General features: G+C 42.6%; 1 protein-coding gene across 1 annotated transcript in view; it reads left to right on the forward strand.

The window, feature by feature from the left end:
- LOC311007603 (MAM domain-containing glycosylphosphatidylinositol anchor protein 2) overlaps window positions 1-24155 on the forward strand; it is a gene marked incomplete at its 3' end in the record, with an annotated part of 194251 nt that overhangs the window by 98021 nt on the left and 72075 nt on the right. The window contains exons 5-8 of the mRNA XM_084000852.1: window positions 2923-3055; window positions 3313-3582; window positions 21438-21529; window positions 22902-23139. Coding sequence (XP_083856978.1) covers window positions 2923-3055; window positions 3313-3582; window positions 21438-21529; window positions 22902-23139 — 733 coding nt within the window. The remainder of the gene's footprint in view (window positions 1-2922; window positions 3056-3312; window positions 3583-21437; window positions 21530-22901; window positions 23140-24155) is intronic.

Consider the following 24155-nt stretch of genomic DNA (forward strand, 5'->3'; position numbering starts at 1 on the left):
ACAAAACCAAATAGTTCAAACTGTTTCCTTAGGACTAAAGCAACATTTGCATATTTCTATGACGCGGTGCCCACAGTGGGGTTTTAAAATATGTAAATGACGACCTTTACCAACTTCTGTTGACATGTCATCACATTACATATGCACTCTCTTTCTGCATTTTACAGCAAAGATTGATTAATAAAAATAAAAAAACACCTCTTGGTGCAAAGGTGACATATTATACTGTGAAATACTGTAATTATAGTGTTTCAGGTTCATTTGCCTTTATATTTTGGGAATAAGAGTTTGCAGCTTTAGGGATTTGCTTCAGACAAAAGCCTCACCTCCTGCTCTACTGTAGGACAGTAAAAGTTGTACTCATTAACCCCCATGAATAACCACATTAGTTTCACCAGCCCACTTTCACAAACTTGCAGACACAGAAAGATTGGCTTCTCATCACAATCACTTCCTTCAATAGAGGGAGTGGATTTCCTTTACAATCTGGAAACTGAGCGGCTTTGTTCTGGAAAAAAAAAAAAAAAAGGCTATGTGCGGTCAACAAAGAAACTGACTCAGATTGTTCTGTCACAAGTAAGGGAATTGTAGTTTTTGAATTGATTGAACTGAATGTGATTTGTATGTGGAATTGGGCGTCAGGGAGAATGTAAATCTACAAGACAGAGAAAAAGACGTACGAGAGGGGAAAAGAGGCTTAAGAAAGAGAGGGAGAGAGAGGAAAAAAGGAAGTGAAATTGATGTTTGGCCAAATGGAGAAAGATGGCTGGGAACTAATGGAGTGGGTAAAGGGGACTGAAGGAGTTGCACAACCGGGCCTCATCAGACACTCCTCCTGTCTCCATCCTGCTCTTCATACCTCTTTGCTCTTCTCCTCGCTCTTTCATCCTGCCCTCTATTAAAGCTTTAATTGGGTCTGAAAATTTGAGTGCAACCCAAACCCAGAGATTAGCTTTGTGTGAGTCCAACCCTAAATAAATCCTGACTAAACTCCTAGTAATTTGCTATTATAATTGGCTAATAACATTACTTTTTAACAATAAACTTGAACTGGTCTGAAATATCCACAGACAATTAACAAATTCAAAAACTGACCCACTTGGAGCCCGTAGGGTCGCATGAAGTCCGCCTGAGTCCAGTCAGTCCAGGATTTGTGTGTTAAATTCATCTTTACACCCTCTTCCCTCTATTATCCTTTATTCCACCTTCACTTCACTGCACCTATTCAACCTGACAAATGTTTTTTTTTTTCTTTTTTATTTCCACTGTTACTGTAGAAATGCAGAGGTGGCATTTCATTCAAACTCTCTGTGCAGAACTGGTTCATAATTAAGCGAGGCCCAGAGCTGTGCTTTTATTGTAGAAAACCCAGTCCTTTCAGCTGTCTGTCACTTTCTCCGCCACCTCTCGCGCCATCATTTTCTCCACAAAGTGCTCCAGAATAGCACAGTTATCAAAGGTATAATGGAGCCATTTCTCACCTCTCGTCAGATTTTCACCTCTTAAGCGTGATCAATATGTTTTGGCGCTGCTGATGCGGCTTGATGTTCCATGTGAGCACACTGTCTTTATCTGGAGGAGATAGACATTTAAAGCCCAATTAGCAGCGTGAAGCTCATCATCACCCAGCTTAGATGCACATCACATTCATGTCAATTATGACTATTTTCTATAGCTTTTTGGTTCCCCTTCCTCATTCATTTTCTTGCCCCCCTGCCAAGCTGACAAGTTTTCCTGCTGTTAGCATGAAAGAAACCCTCGTTTTCATCTTCACTGTCAGGCTTTTTTAAGTCTGCCTGGCTGATTTTGAAACTGTCCTTCATCTTTGTTCCCAAAGATGAGTATTTAACCCCTTGAAATGAAGTTCAAATTTGAAAAAGACTCTCGAGGTAACATATTTTTTACTCGACAGTTACAATAGACTTCTTTATTATTTCTTGCCTGTTTTACCGATAATAACACATCCTGTTCCTGAAGCTCATGTCTGCTCTAGTGTTCAATATTTTCCATCAATATGGAACCCCGCTTTCCAATTCAGTTTAATGTGTTTGTCCTTTTCATTGCTTTCTCTGACCCTCGCATTTTCCAAATAGATTTCCCCACCCAATCCCCTCCACCACTCCCACATCCCACATCCCACCCCCGACCCCTGCTGTGAGTAAAGCCGCCCGCTCTTAAAACCATGGACCTCATCTCCCAATATCTGCTCCGAAGCAGAGGAGGCGATGGGAGAAAAGGGGGGTGGGGGGGTGAGGGGTTGGGGGGGCTGCATGGCTAATCGAATAAAATGAAGTTATCCATGAGCATCACCGGGTATGGAAGGGTCTGAGGGGCGTGAGTGATTGCCACGTAGAATGTGGACTGTCTCAGCGTGTGGCTGACTCATGTTTTTAATCTGCCGCGCCCCCCTCCTCCCCCCTCCCCACCCTGACACCCGCGCTCCGGAGTCAGCCACATCAAAAGGTTTTCACATTCTCATCATAACCTTCTGGGCGGGGTTCGCTGCTGTCAAGGCCCCCGGCTGGAATCAAACACACTTTCTCAGTGTGATAGCCCCTTTTTGCTGAGGGATCCCCCACTGAGCCCATCCATATTTCTGAGGCTGGATGGTAGAAAGTAAAAAGGCCATTGACGGGACGGTAATCCACAGCAAGTTGACACATTAATTTTCTAGCAAAAATATCAGCCCCCTTTTTTTTGTCTGGTGATTTTACAGTAACATTCTTGAACTCAGCTGCCTTTTCTTTTCACTTCCCGCTTCATTAAAACCGTATACATATTCATCTCTTTGACCTTTCTTTGGAGCTGTTTGGCCTTTGCCATTGCCTTCCCCGTACCTAAGTCCTTGCATTTTTTTTACTTGATTATGTTGGTATTTTTGCACACATTTGCATACCAGTGTTGGTTTCGTCTGAGCTGCAGGGGGAAACAAAGATTTTGAAGCTGAAGAACCTGCGTCCTCAAGACTACGCCAACTACAGCTGCATCGCCTCCGTCAGGAATGTGTGTGGGATCCCTGACCGCAGTGTTATCTTCAGACTCACCAATAAGACAGGTAAGACAGGCCGTAACACTATTAGCTTTCTGCACAGTAAGCTCAGCGTGTACCACAAATTGAAATATAATTTTATTGCAGTTTTGCAATATGAGAATCCACAGCAGTGCCTTAATATATGTAAAGGGAATAGAAACAGACAGATAAAGCAGTGTGCACTTCTTCAGCTAGAGTTATACTGCGGCTGTTATACCTGCCAAAGTCGTCCATCTTCTGCCAATCTCTCTCAGCTCCTGTGTCTCTCCCCCCCTCCACAGCCTCCCCGTCCATCAAGCTGCTGGTGGAGGATCCCATCGTGGTGAATCCCGGCCAGACGGTGTCGCTGGTGTGCATCACCACGGGCGGGGAGCCTCCCCCCCTGCTCACCTGGGTCACCAGCAACGACAGCCTGCCGCAGAGGAGCGTGGTGAAGGGGGGCACGCTCACGCTGCCCGCAATCACCTCAGACGAGGCGGGCGTCTACAGCTGCGTGGCCAGCAACAACGTGGGAAACCCGGCCAAGAAGTCCACCACCATCGTGGTGCGAGGTGAGAAGGCATCACTGCATGTCCAGACATACGGCTCCCCAAAGGGTTAAACATTAAAAAAAAAAGATCACCATCTAAATAAGAAAAGAACAACATATATAAAAGGACAAATACATAGTTTAATGGTGTAATAAATATTTTAATCAGCTCAGTTTTATAGAATTCTGGTTTTCATAATAATTTCAGAATCTTTTTAGAGTTCATCTTTATTTCAGCATTAATTTCAAAATGTCATTTTGCTTTATAATGGCATTTTTTCCCCCAGTGACACAACATTTCATAATGTCACTCTTCATGACGGTGGAGTTGTCACTCGTGATTTTGCCTGCTCAGTCTCTGCCTCCTGAACAAGCTCAGCTGAGAGAAGTGCATCCTTCTCTCAGTAGATGTAGAAAAGCAAAAATGTTGCCGAGGTTACTGAACTGTTAAATCTGACCTGAAGCACAAGGGCCCACCAAGCTAGTTAGCTGGTTGGTTGTTTAAAAAGTGTCATTGTGTTATATTTAAAGGGATATTTCAAGATTTTGGCAAATTCGCCTACTGCCATAATCCCTACAGTCTTTTGAGTAGGTTCATTACCTTTAATTATTGGTACAAGCTGTTTTGAGATCAGCAGCGGAGAGACGGAGACACACGGTATTTCCACGTTTCCCTCATCAAACTGAATACACAATCCAACAACTCCAAAACGCTCTCGTGGACAAGTTGTGACCTGCACATTCACCACGCTATGAAATAATAATGGAACGTTAGGAGACGAGGTTGTTCTCAAGGCAAATGCGTAGCTGAAACTACTGTACATTTCAGACACGGCTGCTGGGCGGAGTGATTTCAAAAGAGAAAGTGGTTCTGAGTATTAACTTTGTGTGTCATAATGTTCCATAATTATACGTTATTATGTCATAGCGTGGTGAATGTTTAGGTCACAACTTGTCCAGCAGAGTGTTGGATTGTGTATATGATGAGTTTGATGAGGGAAACATAGAAATACCATGCGGCTCACGTCTCTGCCCCGCCGATCTAAAAACAGCTTGCACCGACAATTAAAGGTAATGAACCTACTTCTAAAACTATAGGGTTCATGGCAATAGGCGAATGGTGACATATCCCTTTAATAAAAGCAGAAGTTGGCTGGTGAAGATACATTGACATGAACGAACATTTGCTTTTATTTACAGCCTCAGCCTATTCCAGAATAACCCAGTGTTAGTTTGTGTCTTCACAGTCATCAGCAGGTGTTAGGTGGTTAGCAGTTCATGATCCTGCCCAAACAGATCCAGTGTCTGTTGGTTATCTGATAGATCACACATGTCAAACTCAAGACTCAGGCGCCAGATCCGGCGTGATACAATTTTATGTGAGAAAATTTCACATTTCGATGATTAATGGCCTGCTGATAATAGTGCTCACACCACTCACACTACAAAATTCCATAATACACTGCAACAGCTACCGTATGGTCCTGATCAAGCAGTAGATTGACAAGCGGCAAGCTGCTGCTCTGTTGACAACAGATCGGCACATTGTTGTTTCACTGATGAACACCTCCACTGAGCTCAGGACCGAACCCCAAACATACATGAACCTGCAGCCAAGAAAAGATGCCAAGTACCTGGTATCGACAAAATGACATAGGAGAGACACAGTTTCCACCAGCTTGTTAATATCTGATATATTCTCAAAGTTATTTTTATTTTCATTCATTCAAATTCCTATTTGATTTCATTTTTTATTATCAAATTCATATTTTTGATTAAAACGATGTCAAAACTGTTTGGCCCACAGCATACTTAGTGTTTTATGTTTTGGCCCCTTTGACCCTGTGATAGATAACTGAGAGATGAGAGGCTGGTGGGTGGCCGTGACAACCACTGTCATGAAAAGTGTGAAATTCAAATGTGTCGTTAAAGAAGTGCCATTTTCCAAAATGCCGTTATGAAATAAAAAGAAAATTTTGCAACACTAAAAGCCTGTTACCACGGAAATAAGAGGGATTTTCTTTACCATTTAATTTATTGGTCATTTTTAACATGATAATATTATATTTCTGTTACCTTATTTAGTTGTTTTCGTCTTTGTTAAATATTGAACACAGTGGGGAGTCATTCAAAAAGACTGAGTGGTGGCAACAGCCAAGAAACATCTGAGTCATGGGTGAAAGGTTTTGAGTCAGAGACACAGGAGGAACACGAAAACAATCGTGCATCTGCCCTGAAATAATACACAGATGTTTATAACATGCTTGGTGAAAGCTTTCTGTGTTCATTTTCCTGCCTGAAGATGGTGTCATAGCCTTTGTTTTGTTTGATTGCACATATTACATATCTCATTTACCCAATTTGTTCAGAGATTAATCATTCACGCCGTATTGCAATGCATGCGGGTAAAGTTCGTCTATAATATATGTTTGAATTATTATAATCACACAATAATTTTTTATCTCATTAAGCCACAGTATTGCCGAATATTACATATTAAATGTTAGAGCTCACTGTTATTACTGCTCAGGCTCCGTGTGTCAGGGTGAAGGTTTGTAGACGGTAGACTGAGACGGTGGGATTTATTGAAGGTGAAACAAACAAACTCACTGGTAAATACAGATCTCAGTGCAGGAACATGAACACGGAGCGCACACATAGGAAACACACACAGGCAGGTGAGCACAGGAAGACAGGACCATGAATTTCAAAATAAAGTAGGAACTAAACGGGATGGGAGACACAAACCGTGACAACGTGAAGATGCAAGAATGTGAGATTATTCGTTTTACACTGATTCAAAGAGTGTTTAGTACAGTTTTAACAAGAGCAGCAGGGCGAGGGCCATCGCTGCCTCTTTGGTCATTATTAGTAAAACAACTTTTATTAACCTGCTCTTCACCTGAGTGGTGCAGTGGTGAGGCAGAGGGATATCTGATCTCACTGTAGCTCATTAGAGAAAGCAAAGCACCACTTCTTGAACACTCGGAGGGCACATGGAGTTCTGAACCAGACACGTGATATCTACAGTAAAATGCTGCAAAAAACTTTGAAGGTTAATACCCAAGACAGGCAATGTTACCATCTATAAAGAAAAGCTGTTTTGTCATAAGACCGGCACAGATGCAAAATGATGCATGGGGAAATTGACTTTCATACTCTTAAATCGACTGCTATTACTAAGCTTGGGGATTAAGGGTGATGTGTGACTAGGCTTTCATCTGTGACATAACAGAGGATCCCAGCGCCCTGAATGTGAAGCTGCAGGAAACCTCCTGCAGGTGAATAAAAAAAGATGCATTAATTAGTGGAAGCCTCACAAACAAAACAGCATTCACAGGATGATCCAAATTCCCCCCCAAAAAAAGAAAAAAAGAAAAAGCTTATCCTGTTTACATTTTAACTTCACAAAGAACATCACACTCGCACAAATGGAGAGCAGTTTGAATCAGAGTTTGGCAGATTGGCTCAGAAATGTAAGTTTCTCACAGAGTTTTCTCCTTTCATCTCAGAGATTATGCCACAGCTCCATCATCAGGTCGCCTCTGTGCTCAGCCTCTTTGGAAGCATCTATTTAAGCAGCCGTGTACTGTAGTCCCCGGGATGAAAATCAAATCATCAACAAATCATTTCTTATGGCCCGCCATGACAGATAAACCCCTTCTCTGTATTGTGGAAGTGCCCATATAGTTGAGGACTTAAGAAGTGAGAGGCTTACATCAAAGTGAAGGTGTCAGGTGTCCTGTGGGAACAAATAAGTCAGAGCGCTCCGCAGGCGGGCGCCGCACTGAGTCTCACGATCTGGTCGATGTGTCACCGGTCTGGAGCTCACAGTGAAATATCATCCAGAACAATGGCAGCCTTCTTAACTACACATGACGTTTGCGTGCTCACTCATTAACCGCGTCACAGTCAGCGCCGCAGATCATCGTCTCTCGCACTTGTTTAAAGTTTAAGAGAACAAACATGCTTTATTCTGCTAGAGTCTAAATGCCACACGGTCATTGATTATGCAGTTCAGGTCTTTATGGAAAAACAAGCATTCAATTTGTGCAAGCTGCAACCGATTGGCGCCTTGACCCTGCCCTCTCCATCCTCGGCTCGCTGAGAGCTCTTAGAATTTTATTCACACGGTGCGAATACATTTGCTGGTGCTCTGGCGGTTTCTGCATTCATCATATCCTTCATTCGACTTCACAACACAGACAGTGATTAACCCTTTACAGAGAGACAAACATTGATCGGCAGCCTTGTGCATTCTTCTTAAAACTAAAAGTTGACTCAACAATTTATTGTAGAAGTCTAAACAAAAGGCATTTGGACATAAATAGACCGACATCAGGCAAGAAACTCAAGTCGGTGAGTCATCACGCATGAATTAGGGGTGGGAACTAGACATTGCGACGGTCTTAAATGAAATGGGGAAGATGCTTAAATGACATAATTAATCAATATGTGACAAGGCAAATTTGAGATCAATAAAAACAGAAAATAAATGGGATGCATGGACATGAGACTGATGAACAGTGACTCGTGTCAGTGCAGGTGTTGAATCAATAGTTGTAGACAGTGACTGGGGAACAGGAGGAAGGTGCTTGAATGACAAAAACTGTTCTGAGCCTGACAAACCAAGTGCAAATTTTGGATCAGCGTACTTAAATGACACCTCAATTTAGCCCAGACATTGAGACATATTGATTATCAAAGCAAAGCCAATTAGAAAGGACGCCTTTGTCCTACAAACCCCCCTCACAGGATCTGGAGACGTCATGAAAGCTGAAAACATTTTTTTCTTTTTTTTCCCCGGTCCTTATTTTATTCATAGGGACTGATGAGCTCAGAGGAACAGACAGTTAGAGGAAAGAGGGAGGGGTCTGTCTGACATCACTAATTGACAGGAGATGAGTTCAGCATGTTATCGCACATCTCCGAGGCGCTCTCCTGACTCTGATGAGCTGTCACTGACGCAAATGCAATTTTGGGATGGGATCAACACGCAGCAGATGCCGAGGGTAGGCAGCAGACCGGCACAATGGTAGAAATACATCCAAATTCATGAGGTGGATCATAATACATAGTGTAGTGATACTACATTGTATAATGGATTGGAGCTGTCATTTAAAGCACTCTGACAACATCAGCAGGATATGCTTTATTTTGTATAGGTACTCTCAAACATACAGCTCAAAGAGGTGTGTATACGTCGCCATGACAAGTCTACTGATAATTAAATTCTGACTTTGACTCTGCAACTGATGTTTTCAAACTGAACCCTGTCCGTGATGCTCACTTTTATTACAATAATTCTTCCATTATCTGCTTATGCTTTTGCAGCTTCTCTGCACTTTATCATATCATGCTTCCTCTTACTGAGCGTCATGCTGCATCAAAACAGCATCTCTCCATGCTTAATGGCGGCCGGGTGCTTTGTTTTTTATGGGCGTGCACAAAATTTCCATCTTTAGCCGGAAATTTCCTTCCCCATGGATACTGTTAGATGTAGGTATTTTTTGAAACAAAGTGATGTTTTTTCCATCGTCGATTCTTAACTTCGCTCCATGTTGTGTGAAATCTGTGTGAACCCGTCATAAAAACATGGTGTGAAAAAAAATAGCAACTAAAATATCAAACCCTTCATGTGAAATCGCAGTTGGAGGTGCAGTGGTTATGTGAATCAATCATGCATCAGTGCAGTGCAAATTATACAGTTGGGGCAGTCGGTGTTTAGCTCAGATGGTAGAGCAGCCGCCCCATGTGTTGAGGCTGAAGTACTCGCTGCAGGCGGCCCCGATTCGAATCCCGCATCGAGCGGCCCTTTCCTGCATGTCATCCCCCCCTTCTCTGCCTCCCCACTTCCTCTCTCTCTCTCTCAAGTGTGCTTTCAAGTAAAATAAGGTGAAAAAACCCCAAAAATATACTTAACCCCCCTGTTGTATTCCTGGGTCAAGGAAGGAAGGAAAGGAAGAAAGATAGAGGAAGGGAACAGATTGGGTCAAGGAAGGAAGAAGAACAAAGGAAAAGAAGATTCAAGATTCAAAAGTTTATTGCCATGTCAACAAGTAAAAACAAGTTGATAGCAATGTGTCTTGGTTTTTGCTCTCACAGAGAAACAATACAATACTCCCACCACATACACTACAATACATAGTACACACAATACTGTACAATACAATATACGGGGAGGACAGTACAGTATGTAAGTGACATTGCGAGGAAAAAGTGCAGATTCAAATGTATGATGGCTTGGAGGTAGGTGCTGTCTCTAAAGCGAGATGTTCTACATTTAATACTTCTGTATCTCCTGCCTGATGGGAGAAAGAAAGAAAGAAAGAAAGAAAGAAAGAAAGAAAGAAAGAAAGAAAGAAAGAAAGAAAGAAAGAAAGAAAGAAAGAAAGAAAGAAAGAAAGAAAGAAAGAAAGAAAGAAAGGGAACAGATTGGGAAAGAAGGGAGAAAGTAGGGAAAGAAGGATGGAGGAAGGGAGGAACAAAGAAAGGAAAGGAGTGGAGAAAGGAGGAAAGAAGGACCAGTCGGAACAGATTGACCCAGGAGGACAACAAAAGGGTTAAATATATATACTGTGTATATATACAGTGAACAGTGTGGAATACATAGAGTGCAGCCAGGGCATGTACTGTACTTTGATTGTACTGCACCTGCTGCTGCTTGATGGCGATTAAGTCCCACATGTTGCATCTCCTCTCGATGGCTTAATTGTTCATAAAAGTGAATGCCATATTCACTGGTGAAAACCCGGCTTTTGTTTTAATTGTGTTCGACGGAGCTTACAGTGCAGTCGCCTCACAGGGAACTTTTTACTGACGTGATACTTTGAAGTGAGGAGAAAAGAAAAATTGAAAGAGGATAAGCCATGCTGCAGGCGAGAGCCCAGGCGGACCTTTAGTCTTTGAGTGTGTGTTAAAAGAAACACAACGTCTGTGTTTCACTGTGCGAGTGTTTGCACATTCCTGATAATATATTTTCACACATACTTCCTGTCAAGACTGTTGATTTAATTTTCAGTCTTTAATGCTTCAAAATCAAGAGAGCAAAAATGGCAGTTGGTAGGTGTGTGTTTATTTGACCATGAAGGCTGAGACGTTGTGGAAATGCTGAATTCTAAGCACATTGGGCCGTCGACCTGCGTGCATTTTAGTTTTGTATTCATGTGCACATACTGCACATGTGCTGGAAATACCAAAACATTTGGGACTGCTACGCTGAGTTTGTTTTGCGCGTGTTGCAGGCAGGCAGGGTCACCCTGTGGCCTCGTCGTTGCCTGCCTCGGCTCGTTCACCCTCCACTCTAGTCCTTGAGAAGCCCTCTCAAACTGCTGTTGCCAAAGGGGGCTGTGTGTGTGAAAACACACATCTCTCCCCAGCAGATGGTAGTTTCTCTGGCCATACTGTCCCACCAGCCAGACTGCCTTCCAGGGCTTGGCCATCTCCACAGCCAGCCCCAGCAGGCTACTGGCATCACATCACCCTGCTGACAAGATCCTTTTTATGGATTAAGGGTCCGCAACACGTCTTCAAATGCAGGTTAATACCCTGCTTTTCCCCGGCCACTTGAGTCCATCCTGTCCTCAGCAAAGCAGATTCCAATTCGCAATATATCAGCCAGGACAATGCAAAGACACTCCGCGCTGGTGGTGGTTGGTGGTTCTTCCCTTTTTTTTTCCAGTTGAGTATCAAATAAGCGCAGGCAGTTCTCAAATGGAGAGTTGGCGAGCCGAGACAGAAGTGTCGAGATGGTGTTGTTGTTGAAATAGGCAGCTGGCCTGGCATTTTGTTTTCCTGCACACACATACACACACACACACAGCCGACCGTGTGCATGTGTTTCCCGTCTTTTCTTAAGGCGTTGCAGTTCCCCTCTGTGTGATGTAGAGAAATGAGCATTCCTGTAGCTATCAAAGACACGCACACTCCAACACTGCAGCGTTGTTGTTGGATTTTCTCGATAAATTCCACCAGGAATTCCTGACAAATTCAGGTATGAGGCTCTCACACCCAACACATCCATCATTCTGACCTGCCAACGTAGACACGGTTAATTCCAGCCATACACACAAACACACACACACACACCATCAAGCATACATACAAGTCAAACACTAGCCACCATCCACACTTTGTAACTCTGATTGGAAGCTTGCTGTTATATGTAGACAGGCAGAAATGCAATCTTTTTCGGCGTGAGCTCCCTGCTGTTTATATTTAGACTGTCTGGTAGGGAGAAAACAATCATGACGTGCCTTGTAAAAGCCTGGCTGTCAGCATGTGAATCAACATGTGAATGACCCTTATCAAATTTGCTTTGGAATAAATTCTGGTCGAAAGCTGAATATATTTCCATTCATGAATGCCAGATTTAATGGCTGGATGGCCAGAACTGGCACAGGCAGGCCAGTCTCTTGGGCTGCAGCCCTAAGGACCGTCTGTGTGTGTGTGTGTGTGTGTGTGTGTGTGTGTGTATTTGTATGTGTATGAGTGTGCCTGTACATGTGCTTGCGCCTGTTTTGTTTGTGCATTCAGCGCCCGTGTGTGCATGTGAATCCTGTTCGGCATAAATTAAAGCCAGAGGTCAGCCTGAAGGTCGAGAGCAGCATTTAGGACTTTTTTTTTTTTTTTTTCCCGCCAAAGAATGGACATGTGTGAGGAGCCATGATATTGTAAAGGTGCTGATGCATGGGGAATGTGTTAGCGCTAATGTGAAGATGCATGGAGCGATAACAGGAAAATGAAAGGTGTTTGGATGGCGAATGTGTATATGCAATCACGTGTGAATGCCTTGTGTTTTGAACCATGCTAATGCCCGACGTCCTTTTTTTTTGTGTTTAACCTTGAGTGGAGCAGATGAGGCAGGAGGAGAGTGGCAGTTAGAGAGACATCCATCTGGCTCGGAGAGATGAGTTCGGCTTCACATGCTGATATTCTCTGCAAGAATGAATGGAGAGCACAGTGTGGTGCCTGCTGCGGGACGGACAGACAGGGCCGACTGAAAAATGAGATGGACTGATGGGTAAACAGGAGGATAATGATTCAGAGGGACAGTGGAGTGAGACATGTCTTTCTTCTCTCCCCAACAAAGGAAAAGAGAATGCCTTAGAGAAATTGAGGGGGGCACACACACGCTCACACACGCTCGCGCATCCTTTTTCTTGCAGCGCTCCTGTATTTGTGCGTATGAGCATGCACACCGGCCATGCCATTGTCTCTTTGTCATTATGTGCGTACATACGTGCGTGTCATAGTCAGTATGTCGGGGCTGTGTGTACTTTTGCCCCGCTAAGACGCTCCCCTGAGGTGGTATTGTAATCCTGCAGTGTGACATGAGCTCTCTTTAGAAGAAGGCCTCAACCAGGGCTTTTCTCTTTGTGTGATTATCTGCGCTTTTCATGTACAGGCCACCCATTATTCCCCCAGGCTATTAAAGCTATGGAGAATCATACAGGCTCACTGCAGGCAGGCAGAGCACTTGAGTTTATGGTACAGACAAAAAAGGAACACAGGAGCACCGCAATATGTTCAGTAATGATCCAAAAGAACACCTTGAATAACCACCGGACCAATCCCATCCCATCATACACCAGAGGAGACATGTAATGCAGATGTAAACACAAATACGAATAGAGCCTCTATTTCCTCTCTTAATGTTACCATAAAGAAAGAGGCTGTGTAAGTGGCCCTATAGGCGCCGTCTTCCTCTTTGCTAAGTTGCCACAGTCAAGGCTCAATGACAGGAGGCTCTGATGATGATAAAAGGGAATCAGCTTCCAAAGTTCATCAATTATGCATCCCAAAATTTGTTTGTGCAAATGTTGACTTGTGTTTTGTGCCCCAGTGCTGGTGATACTGTCAATGCCTTTAAAAAAAACCCACCAGATTTCTTCCAGTGGTGCCTGAGAAGTGTGCGCAAAATGTTCTCATATCTCATCATATTTTGCTCTAGTTGGTACCTAACAAAGCGGACGCCACATAGACCAAACCAACAAGCTGTAATATGGTTCACTTAAGTAATATTACCCTGCTGACCACATCACTGTCGTGCTCAAATGATGTTAAAGCACACCCTCGAGGGTAATGTTGTGATATAATCACAATATATTCATATTGATGGACAATTTGCTCTCAAATTTAAAAGGTTTTTACGAGTGTCCTTCCAGTTTTCATGGAAATACATGGAAAACACTCATTGTGTTTCAGTTATGTTCACACAATGAGTGAACTCTCAGCTGACGTTAATGGTCGCTGTCTCAGACTTTCCCGAACTAAATTAAGACCGTGTCACCGACACAGTTGGTGGGGAAAATCAAACATTTTGATTATTTAAAAGCCCAAAAGTCGCAAAACAGAGAGACAGAAAAACATAGAGGTATTATCTCCCGTTTTCCAACGAAAATATTCAGCTCCAGGCCAGATTTTTTCACTGCGGTCACAACTAGTGCCTCTCTGACTTTGTACACATAGGGAACACCCTCTCGGCTAAAATGGGGCAGTTTACAGCATATTAACTAAAAAATGGTTATTTAATTGTTCTAAAATTGTTGTTTGACAGCTGACAGGAAAACTCTACAGGAGGTTGATGTGGTTTGTGATTTATTTTCACGAGTAACATAACATTTCTAAAAAAAATACAATTAAAAATCCATAGAGATAAATACAACAACATGACATGGCGTAGTCGAGTAATATTTTATTTGTTCTACATTTCTTGTTGACCTTTCTTATTGAACTACTTGTTGCATAATTGTAATTTGAGCTTTCCTTGAATCCTTAACATTCAACACAATTCAGTATGGTTCACCTCATGCTGACTGTGACACCGGTGCCTTAAAGCAGAAGTAAGTGATCCGGTGGTTTTGGCTAACTTTCTGTCAGCCGATGGAGTTAGCAGCCCCTGCCCTCGTCCCTACGTCACCACATTCACGCGCATCCCTTGGCTGCACACACAGAGAGGACCGCCCCTTTATGCCGTTCTCTCTCCTCATTGGATAAAGTTTGTAGGATACAAGGAAAGTTTTCTCCTCGGCTTACAGCAGAGCAGAGTGACTGACAGACCCGTGTTTCAGACCAAACACTCTATGTAAGTGATTGCTGTCGGAAGATATAACTATTTAAGACTTATATTAACACAAACATTCCGCTTACTTCTGCTTTAATTCAAGAGTTGTGATGCTACCTCAAAACTTGTTGAATGGCTGCCCTCTCAACACGAATTTAGTGGTTGGCATGAAAGCTCGTTCTTATCCTTGAGAATAGCTGCGTGGCACAGCAGGGCACAGGGAGTTGTAAGGGAAGATACGTATCATAAAGCCACAACACATAGTGGTATCATAAAATCTAACAGTGGCTCCACATGCACTATTCATGGAGGAAGGTCAGTTTAGCACTGATGGCGAAGTGACGGAGAGGTGCAGTTAAAAGAGGCCGAACAGCTGCAGCATTAAAGGCAGAGTGACTCCTTTAAGACTATTTCACAAACTCATGAAGAAGGGTGATGGAAACATGTTTCCTGTTGCTGTCCTGGTGGTGTCACCTCCCAGATGTTAGTTAAGTCTGCTAAACCACTTATGAACCAAATACTAGCTGGGTGGTTCTTTGAATTCGGTGCACTTTCAGTTGTCTGATTTTTGAAAAAAAACGTTCAACCCTTTAACAATGACTCAATCCCCCCTAACCCTATATTCATCTATACAGCAGTAGCTATTTTTCAACATAATTGTTAGTTTTTTCATAGACGATGTCAATCTCACAATAAAAACAATGAAATATCTGTAAGAAAAGACGCTAACACTTTCTCCTCTGTACAGTAGTCTATGTTCTAAAGTACTGAGTGATGTCACTTCCTCATTGCTGAGGATGTTGAACTGAACTATTTTAAAACAGGGAAATTGCTATGCTGTTACTGGGTTGAACAAAACTGGGGGACATGATAGAATATTGCTATTTCATAGATAATTTATAGGCTATATTTTTTCAGATTTTTGTATTGTTTTGGTTGAAGTAGTCAGGAAGATTATTATATCAACAAAAAAAGTAGGTCAATTGCAATTTTTATTTGTTTTAAATTCCTACTCCTTAGAAAACCAATAAAAACAAATTTTTTAGTGTTTTATAATCCATTCATTTATGGCTTTAAAATGCAAAAAAAAATGTTACTTTATGCAAAAATCTTTGAAGTAAACCTGAGGACCTAAAGTGTAGGCTGCCGTATTCAGAGAATCCACCCAGTTTACAGTTCCTCCACTCCACAAGCTTTGACTGTCCATGCCGGAGTTTACACATTACAGGTGACCATGACGACACTAAGACCTGAGCCTTATGGTTAAAAACATGAGAGTTAGGCTACTACTGTAATTGAACTAATGATTTGAGTACAGCCCTACTGTAATGTCGTCTCACTTCCGAGCCGCTTGACGAGTGTCGCGCTGTTCCAAATGTTGAACAGATTTCAACTCTGGGCGCTCTGAGCGCCGCGACAAAAAAAAGGAAGTGCCGAGAGCGTTTTTTCCGCGCTGGTCTCTCCATAGTTTCTGAATGGAAAGTAGACGCCCAGAGCTAAATGTTTGTCGTCACTGAAAATAACATTTTGGGTAACGGGCCGGGTCGAGCCTGGTTTTTAATTAATTAATTTGGGCTCGGTTCGGGTCGGGTTTGAAAGTCTCAGGCTCGGGCCCGTGCAGCCCTCTATGGACAGTTAGCCTATCTACATACAGTATGTGTCAAACTGTCTGGAGGAAAAGAGAAAAAAACGCACTCTGTCGTCATGGAGATGGATTTGAGCACCCATGTTAACAGCTCTATCTCCATGACAACTGAGCAAACTCTGTTCGCTAATGAAGCCTGCCTGGTAGCCTACTTACAGTTTTTTAAAAGGCAAGTACCTTGAGTTGAAATTGCCTCCTCATAAGTTGTAAAGGCACATTGATGTTTATTACAAAACTGTTTGATTGTAAGTGTCTTTTCCAAAATAGAGCGCCTACTTAAATACACACACACACACACACACACACACACACACACACACACACACACACACACACACACACACACATACAATAGCAGTCCTTTAAGATACTGAAGGGGTTGAGGGAGCTGTGTAACAGCAGTTGGAGACAGAGTTTACCCCCTGGAGTAAATGGGAAACTTCTGTCTGCCAGCAGAGCCTTTGTTAAAGATTCATTTGACTTTTGCCATGAATTGGTTATCAGAAATGAAGGATCGCCCTGATAAAGTCTCCCAGCTCTGCACTTCTCACCTCACACACTCGCCACAGCCTTTTAGAATATCTCCAGTTTTACATTCTCTTCCATGCATAAAGGAACAGGCACCATTTTAGTCACTGCAGCTGTCCAGCAAAATTTACTACAACCTGGGGAAGTAATGCCCACTTATCTCTCTTGTACACAAATGTAGTCGATTTACAGGAATGCCAACTTGCAATTCAATATTTATGGTCAGATAAAATGGCAGGAAAGGAGGTTTGAATGTGGAGGAGGCAGTGAGGGAACCAGTTCTGAAATATGCATGAGTGCACACATGCAGCACTGACTGTTTGACGTGCTCTGCAGCTTTGTGCTGCAACGAGGGAGAGCTGAGTCACCACAAGGAAAAGTAGGGGGACAGAAAAGTGACCAACCGGATGCAATCAGACGTTTTCATTTCGAGGTTAACTAATACTTGAGATCTGTGCACGTCGGAGTCTGCAAATGCTCAGAGCAGTGGATTTTCAAATGAAAGTTACTTTGCACCTTGCAAGATTGACTTTTATTCTTAACAACGCGGATATATAGTGAGTCTCGCTGATAGTCTGAGATGTATTTCCTCTAATTTTCTGCAAATTACTTCTCAGTAGCCTATATCTTGATTTTTCACAACATTAAACTCTGAGTGAAGTTTTTTTTTTGTTCCTTATTTATTTTTTTAAGTGAAAATAAAATTGGTATCAGCTTTAATGTTTGATGTTGGCTGTGATGAAAATCTTGTGAGCTGCTAGGAGAAGGTTCAGATGAGCCACCTGTCTGAAGCGGAAGCAATTTATTGATGCTTGATGCATCAAAGCAGAAAGTGTGATGAACAGTACAGGTAATATATTAACCAGTAATGTCACTCGCTAAGGCATTTATTACAACCCAGAATCCTCACACAGCACCAGTTCTGCATGGATTAAAGTGGAACTATGCAAGTCTGGTTGCTTTATCACTGTTTTGGTTACAAGGCGTGTTTGTCGCAATGCAAGACTAGATAGACACCGGGTCGGAGGCGCTGATCTTACAAGGTTGGTTTTTGGCCAAGAGACGCGAGGTGGAAGGCAGAGAGCCTCCATTCTCCCTGGAACAAGTCATTCACCCATCCCAATTGTCTAAATGGCAACACTTAATTTTCTATCAAATGTATTGTTGCCTCCTATGGTCGGAATGACGGTATTCTTATTCTTATTTTTTTTAATCCTGCCTTTCTAAAAATTCCTTTAATAGTGTTTTTTTCCCCAAAAGATTTTGCACTGGGTGGTGGCTAGACAGGCCAGATAGACAGAGAGAGTCCAGATAAGTAGGAGGGAGACACCTGTTGAGTGAAAGCCTTGTCTGAATGGTGGTATGTCGGGAGTGGTGGGATGTCGGAATGATAGCATGTAACCATCACAATTAATCTGAAGCTGTTTAATTAATGTAAAAATCTTACATGGTTCCCCTTTAAAACTATTGAAAACCTGAATCCAGACCCATGAGATAAAACATGAGCTCACATCACACCTAACTCACATGGTGGGTCCCACTTACCTCTCGAGCCGGAGCCACCATGACATACAGAGACACTGGCTGTCCGTTCTAGCTGTGACCTCCTCCACCAGAGGCTTCGGCTGGTTTATCTCTTCTCACCACCTGCACGGGAACTTGAACGGAGATCACGACCTCGGTTGCAATCCGGGCTGTGAACTATTGTCTAATAGTAAACAACATGTGAGTGACCAGTGAGCAGAGATTCCCACACAGTATTAAAGGGTGGAACATGTGCACACAGGTCAGTGCGACTATAATCTGCTCTCCCCTCATGTCAGTAGACCTGTTTGTCTTCCTACAGTATGTTCACTGTGAATCTACAGAGGTATTGCACACATACTATTCATGTTATGCCTTCACAGAATAGACTGTTAGGTGTGAGTGGAGAGGCTGTGTTTTTACCTCCTCATTTGGTCCTAGTCTTTTACTGTGATATTACCATTAATGCCTTAATTCTGCATCCACATCAGTGAACATCAGAAATATACAAGCCAGCGCAACTGAAGCTGCTCAACTATTTCAGATTATTTATAATATGGAAACCCATAAAGTTCTTTTTGTTCCAATTATATCTTGATTAATTAATTCTGCCTCTTCCTCTTTCTGTTTCTTCTTCTTAAAGTCGAGTTCTTCTTCATAAATGTGAGCAGCTACAGAGACATAACATTCATCAGCTCATTTCTTAGCCACTAACTAACCTGACGCCTTTGATGCTGCCTGAGGAAAACTTGTTTCACCACTGTAGCACAGAAACAGACGGGTGGAGAAAAGTACTTTCACAAAGTTGCTACTACAAAGCAAGAAAGAGATAAGCAAAAAAAAAAAGCCAGTCCAGTTTTTTTTTTTTAATGGAGCCTTCAATCACTGCACAATAAACATTTAATAATTACATAATTGCATCACTAACCCATGATTGGTGCACAGTTCCTCACTAACCCAAACATTGCATCAAAAAAAAGTCTACATGGCCATTTACGCTCAATAGTGATTAAGCAGGGGCAACAGGCCACATCAGAGTTTGATTCATCACATCCTGTGGTCAGTTAAGTGTATCTACACAGCCCCAGAATTTAATTTGGCCAAAAGGTCCAATTTTCTGGAGAAGCACTGTGGAGAACTCTTTCTTCAGCCTAACGCTGCCTACATTTTTATTCCAAGGCACTGACAATTATTTGAGTGGCTGGTCACAACATTTACCACAGAAAGAAATAACAGCTGTCACCCGTTTGACAAGAGGACTTCATGAGCAACATTAAATCTGGGCTTTGCTGTGAAGCCGGGCTGGGTCTGTGAGCGTCAAAGGCCCGGTTGTGATACACTTTAAGTTGAGGAGAAGAATATGCTTGAGCCAGAGGAATGGTGGGGGGGAAAGAGGAACGCACTTAATCCAAATGTTTATCCGCTGCCACCTGTGACAGCACAATGACTCACGCGGATGTGCGGAAAGGCGTGCGTGCGTGGAGTGGATGAGATAATTCTTCCTTAAGAAGCGGCCCCCAACTCCGCTGCAGATGTCGCTGCGACACAAAAACCTTTTCATCTGTCAAAATATAAGTACAGCTCTGTCTCCAGCTTCCTGTCATGTATGACTGAAGGAAGAGCGCGCTGTCTTAATGGCTTCCACCGCAGACTTAGTATTGTTTCATTAACCTTACACCGTGTATGTCGGCTGTAAGGAAATTGAATCTTGGCGTACGTCGAAAGATGTGCACCGTGATAAAGTGCTGCACCCAAATGGGAAATAAACGTGGCTTGATGGTGATGCCTTGTATTATCTTCACATCCATAAAGGTCACAGATATGCCGCACATTGTATTATGCTAATTGCCACAGTTTCCATGCCGGTACCCCCTCGGTTACACAACATGCTTGATAGGCATGTGCAAGTGCACAGTAGTGAGAATTTGGAGTGAGCTGACATGATTGCAATATTTGTCTCTTGACATGCGTCAGAAATAGGATTCTCTGCCTGCCGGCTCTGATTTCAAACGTGAGGAGGAAGATCATGTCAAGGAGGCATGTGTCACTCGTTTCACCCCTCAACGTGCAGCACGGCAGGCATCACAATGTTTTGCACTTTCAATTTCCTGTGTTTAAATCTGACTCGCAGGTTTTGTTTTCGTTTTCCCTTTACCAAACTGAATATGATAATGTCACTTGGGAATTGCTAGATGAAAAGATTTCCATGGTGCCGTCATCTTTTTTTTTTTTTTTTTTTTTTTTTTGCTGAGGAGATGAATTGAACAGTAGGCGCAGGGTTTGGAACCAATACAGCATGCATTATAATGAAATCATCTTCTTTTTTTCCATTCAGAGAAGCTATCCTTTGAAAATGGAGTTTGCAAACCAAATTGGATTAGAAATGGTGGATATTTTGTTCGGTATCTCTCCAATTTCACAGTATGCTTGTTTGCGTGTGGGTTTGTGTGTGCGTGTGTGTGTGTGAACCTGCTCGAATGCTAGGAATCTTCAGTCAGTGGCAATCATTATTACTGTTGCTTCAAAGCCTCAGTGTTTAAAACAAACACACGATTCCTTTTTTATCTACTAAGTTCTCTGTTTGACCCGTGTGCTGCATCAAAAGCTAAACTTTCAGTTGTTCTAAAAGCGCAGCTTCAGTTGTCATATCAGTGAATACTCTTACACCTTCGGTTCAAACCACTTTTTAGGTTTTTGTGACCGTGACACTGTAAGTAACACATCTACATGAGCAAAAATCATATTTTTCCTCAGATCAGTTATTTCAGGTAGCAGTGACACGATCCAGTCTGTCTTTGCCTTTGAACAGCGTGTGAAGTGTGCAGAGGCTGAGCAGGTACGGGCAAACAGACAGATTTATAGCCTATCCACCGGAGATGCATAACAGCAATTTACAGCTAAAGTGTGGACATTGAGCAAAGTAAAATCTTTACGAAAATCTATTTCACAAAATCCATATACTGCTGTCTTTGGGATTACATCTCGGGAATCGCGTCAATATAACAAGGGGAGCCGTAACCTGCTGTGAACATCTCAGGGTTTGTTATTGCAGCATGTCGCAGAGATACAGGGAAGTAAAACCTTGTTCTGATCCGCTGGGATTTCCCTTTCACAGCTTTGAAAAAGGGCCGGTTCTGGATCACCCCCGACCCCTACCACAACGATGACAACATCCAGATTGGACGTGAAGTCAAGATCTCTTGTCAGGTACGGCTGCAGAAACACGTATATGTGGAAACAACGATGTCCCTGTTCGGTAACACTTTGCAATAAGGTACACGGAATTAGAGAAGTTACTGAGGAACTAATAAGGAATTCATGAGAAACAAACGAGTAGTTACTGAGGAACTAAGGTACACAAAACTAGAGTAGTTTTCATTTTGATATCTCACTTTATTTTAGGGTACACAAAAAGGGTAACTAATGATTAAAGCAGAAGTAAGCGATATTTTTGTGTTTATATAGTTATATCTTCCGACAGCAATCACTTACATAGAGTGTTTGGACCGAAACACGGGTCTCTCAGTCACTCTGCTCTGAGCCAAGGAGAAAACTTTTCTTGTATCCTACAAGTTTTATCCAATGAGGAGAGAGAACAGCATGAAGGGCTGTGTGTGCAGCCAAGGGATGCGCCTGAATGTGGTGACGTAGGGACGAGGACCAATAGATCCATGAAGAGGGCGGGGGCTGCTAACTCAGTCGGCTGACAAGAAGTTATGGTGCGTTCAAGGCAACTCGTAACTCGTGTTTTTCCAACCTGTGAAGTCGTACCAGTTCGATCTGGTACGAGTTCACGGGTCGGAAGTTACGAGTGGCCGTTATAGTGCACTTTCATAGGCAACAGGTCGGAGAAACGCGAGTTGCGGGTTGCCTGGAACGCTACAAAGTCGTAACTCGTGACTTGAAGCTGTAACTTACGGTTTCAAAAGCCTGCCTGGAACGCAGCATTAGCCAAAACGACCGGATCGCTTACTTCTGCTTTAAGTAATAGTTAGTTCCTCATTCATTCCTCAGTAATTTGATTAAGAGTAACAGAAGAACTGACCATTAACTAATAGTTAGTTCATCATTAGTTTCTCAGTAACAACTCTAATTTAGTGTACCTTAATTCCTCAGAAACTACTCATTAGTTTGTCTGTTCCTCATTTATTCCTCATTTGTTCCTCAGTAACTACTTTAATTTAATGTACTGTACCTTAGTTCCTCAGTAACTACACCTTTGTTCCTCATTAGTTCCTTATTAATTCCTCATTTGTTCTTCATTAGTTCCTCAGTAACTACTCATTAGTTTGTCATTAGTTCCTCATTCATTCCTCAGTAACTACTTTTGTGTACCTTAGTTCCTCACTAACTACTCATTAGTTCCTCATTAGTTCTTCATTAGTTCCTCAGTAACAACTCAAATGTTGTGTACCTTAATTCCTCAGTAACTACTACCGTAATTAGTTTGTCATTAGTTCCTCATTAATTTCTCAATTCTTCCTCAGTAACTACTCTAATTTTGTGTACCTTATTGTAAAGTGTTACCTGTTGTTCTTCAATACAAAGCAATACGAATAACATAATGACCCCTTTCCAGGTGGAGGCGACCCCACCAGAGGAGCTGACGTTCAGCTGGCTGAAGAACGGCCGTGCCCTGCGGAGCTCGGAGCGCATGGTCATCACCCAGACGGACCCCGACATCTCCCCGGGGACCACCAACCTGGACATCATCGACCTCAAGTTCACAGACTTCGGCACGTACACCTGTGTGGCGGCGCTGAAGGGAGGCGGCATCCCGGAGATCAGCATCGACGTCAACATCTCATCCACAACTGGTGAGCCTCACACCCCTTTGTGTCAGTGACACATTTACACACACCGCCCCCCCCACCCCTCCACCCCACCAACCCACCCCAACATATTTCACACTGACACACATACTGAGAATCCCTGCTGTTAGAGCAAAGACTAAAAAAAAACACAAACAGTGGCAGTGTTTCTTAGACTGTGTGGCAAGGATTTTTTTTTATTTGAACAGCCTGCTTCATGCTTGAAGTTCTTGCTATCAATCCTATCATTTTTGATATCAGCTCTCTCTAATCAAGCGCAGGAAGGTTATCTTAACCATGTCTGTGGAAGAAAAGACCAAGAATAAGACTGTAACTGTTTGTCATAATCATAATGAGCCATAATCACCCAGTGCATTGTAAGACCTCTCATGCGTGAATCTTTGTTAAGTACAGTGGATCAAAGTTAAAGCAGGAAATTACTATCTAAGATCTAATGAGAGTTTACAACTGACAGGTCTAAAAATAACCCCCGTGTTCTCCTCAGTACTAGACTCTAGGTAACTTGGCAAATGTTTAAAACAGTAACTGTAACAGATAGGAATGGTAGCAATAATGAAAAGTATTGTTGTTGTTTTTGTTTTTCCTTTAAAGGGTCAGTTTACCCAAATTCTCAAAGACATTTTCCTGTGTAGATGGAGTGTTTCTAGCACAGCAGATAGTTTTTGGTCGATCTGCGGAGGTTTTCACTGATCTGCCACTGATGATATATGCACTGCAGTGGAGTGGGAGAGGAAGGGAATTCCTCTGTGGTTCCCGCTGCATTAAAAACTGCATTGTATTTACAATTGTTACATATTTTCCAATTTGTCAGACAATAGTCCCTAATGGCAACTGGCAGTGAGCTCTATAAATGATCTAGAATAACCAGGGTTTTGCAGATAAAGTCTCAAAAGGCAGGCGTCTGAAAACCTGTGGAGATTAAACCAAAACTATCTGCCTTTTTTTACTTGTGTGTGTGTGTGTGCGTGCATGCGCGCGCGTATGATAGTGTGTGTGTGTTT

This window comes from Trachurus trachurus (assembly GCF_905171665.1).
Source record: "Trachurus trachurus genome assembly, chromosome: 24".
Taxonomy (NCBI): domain Eukaryota; kingdom Metazoa; phylum Chordata; class Actinopteri; order Carangiformes; family Carangidae; genus Trachurus; species Trachurus trachurus.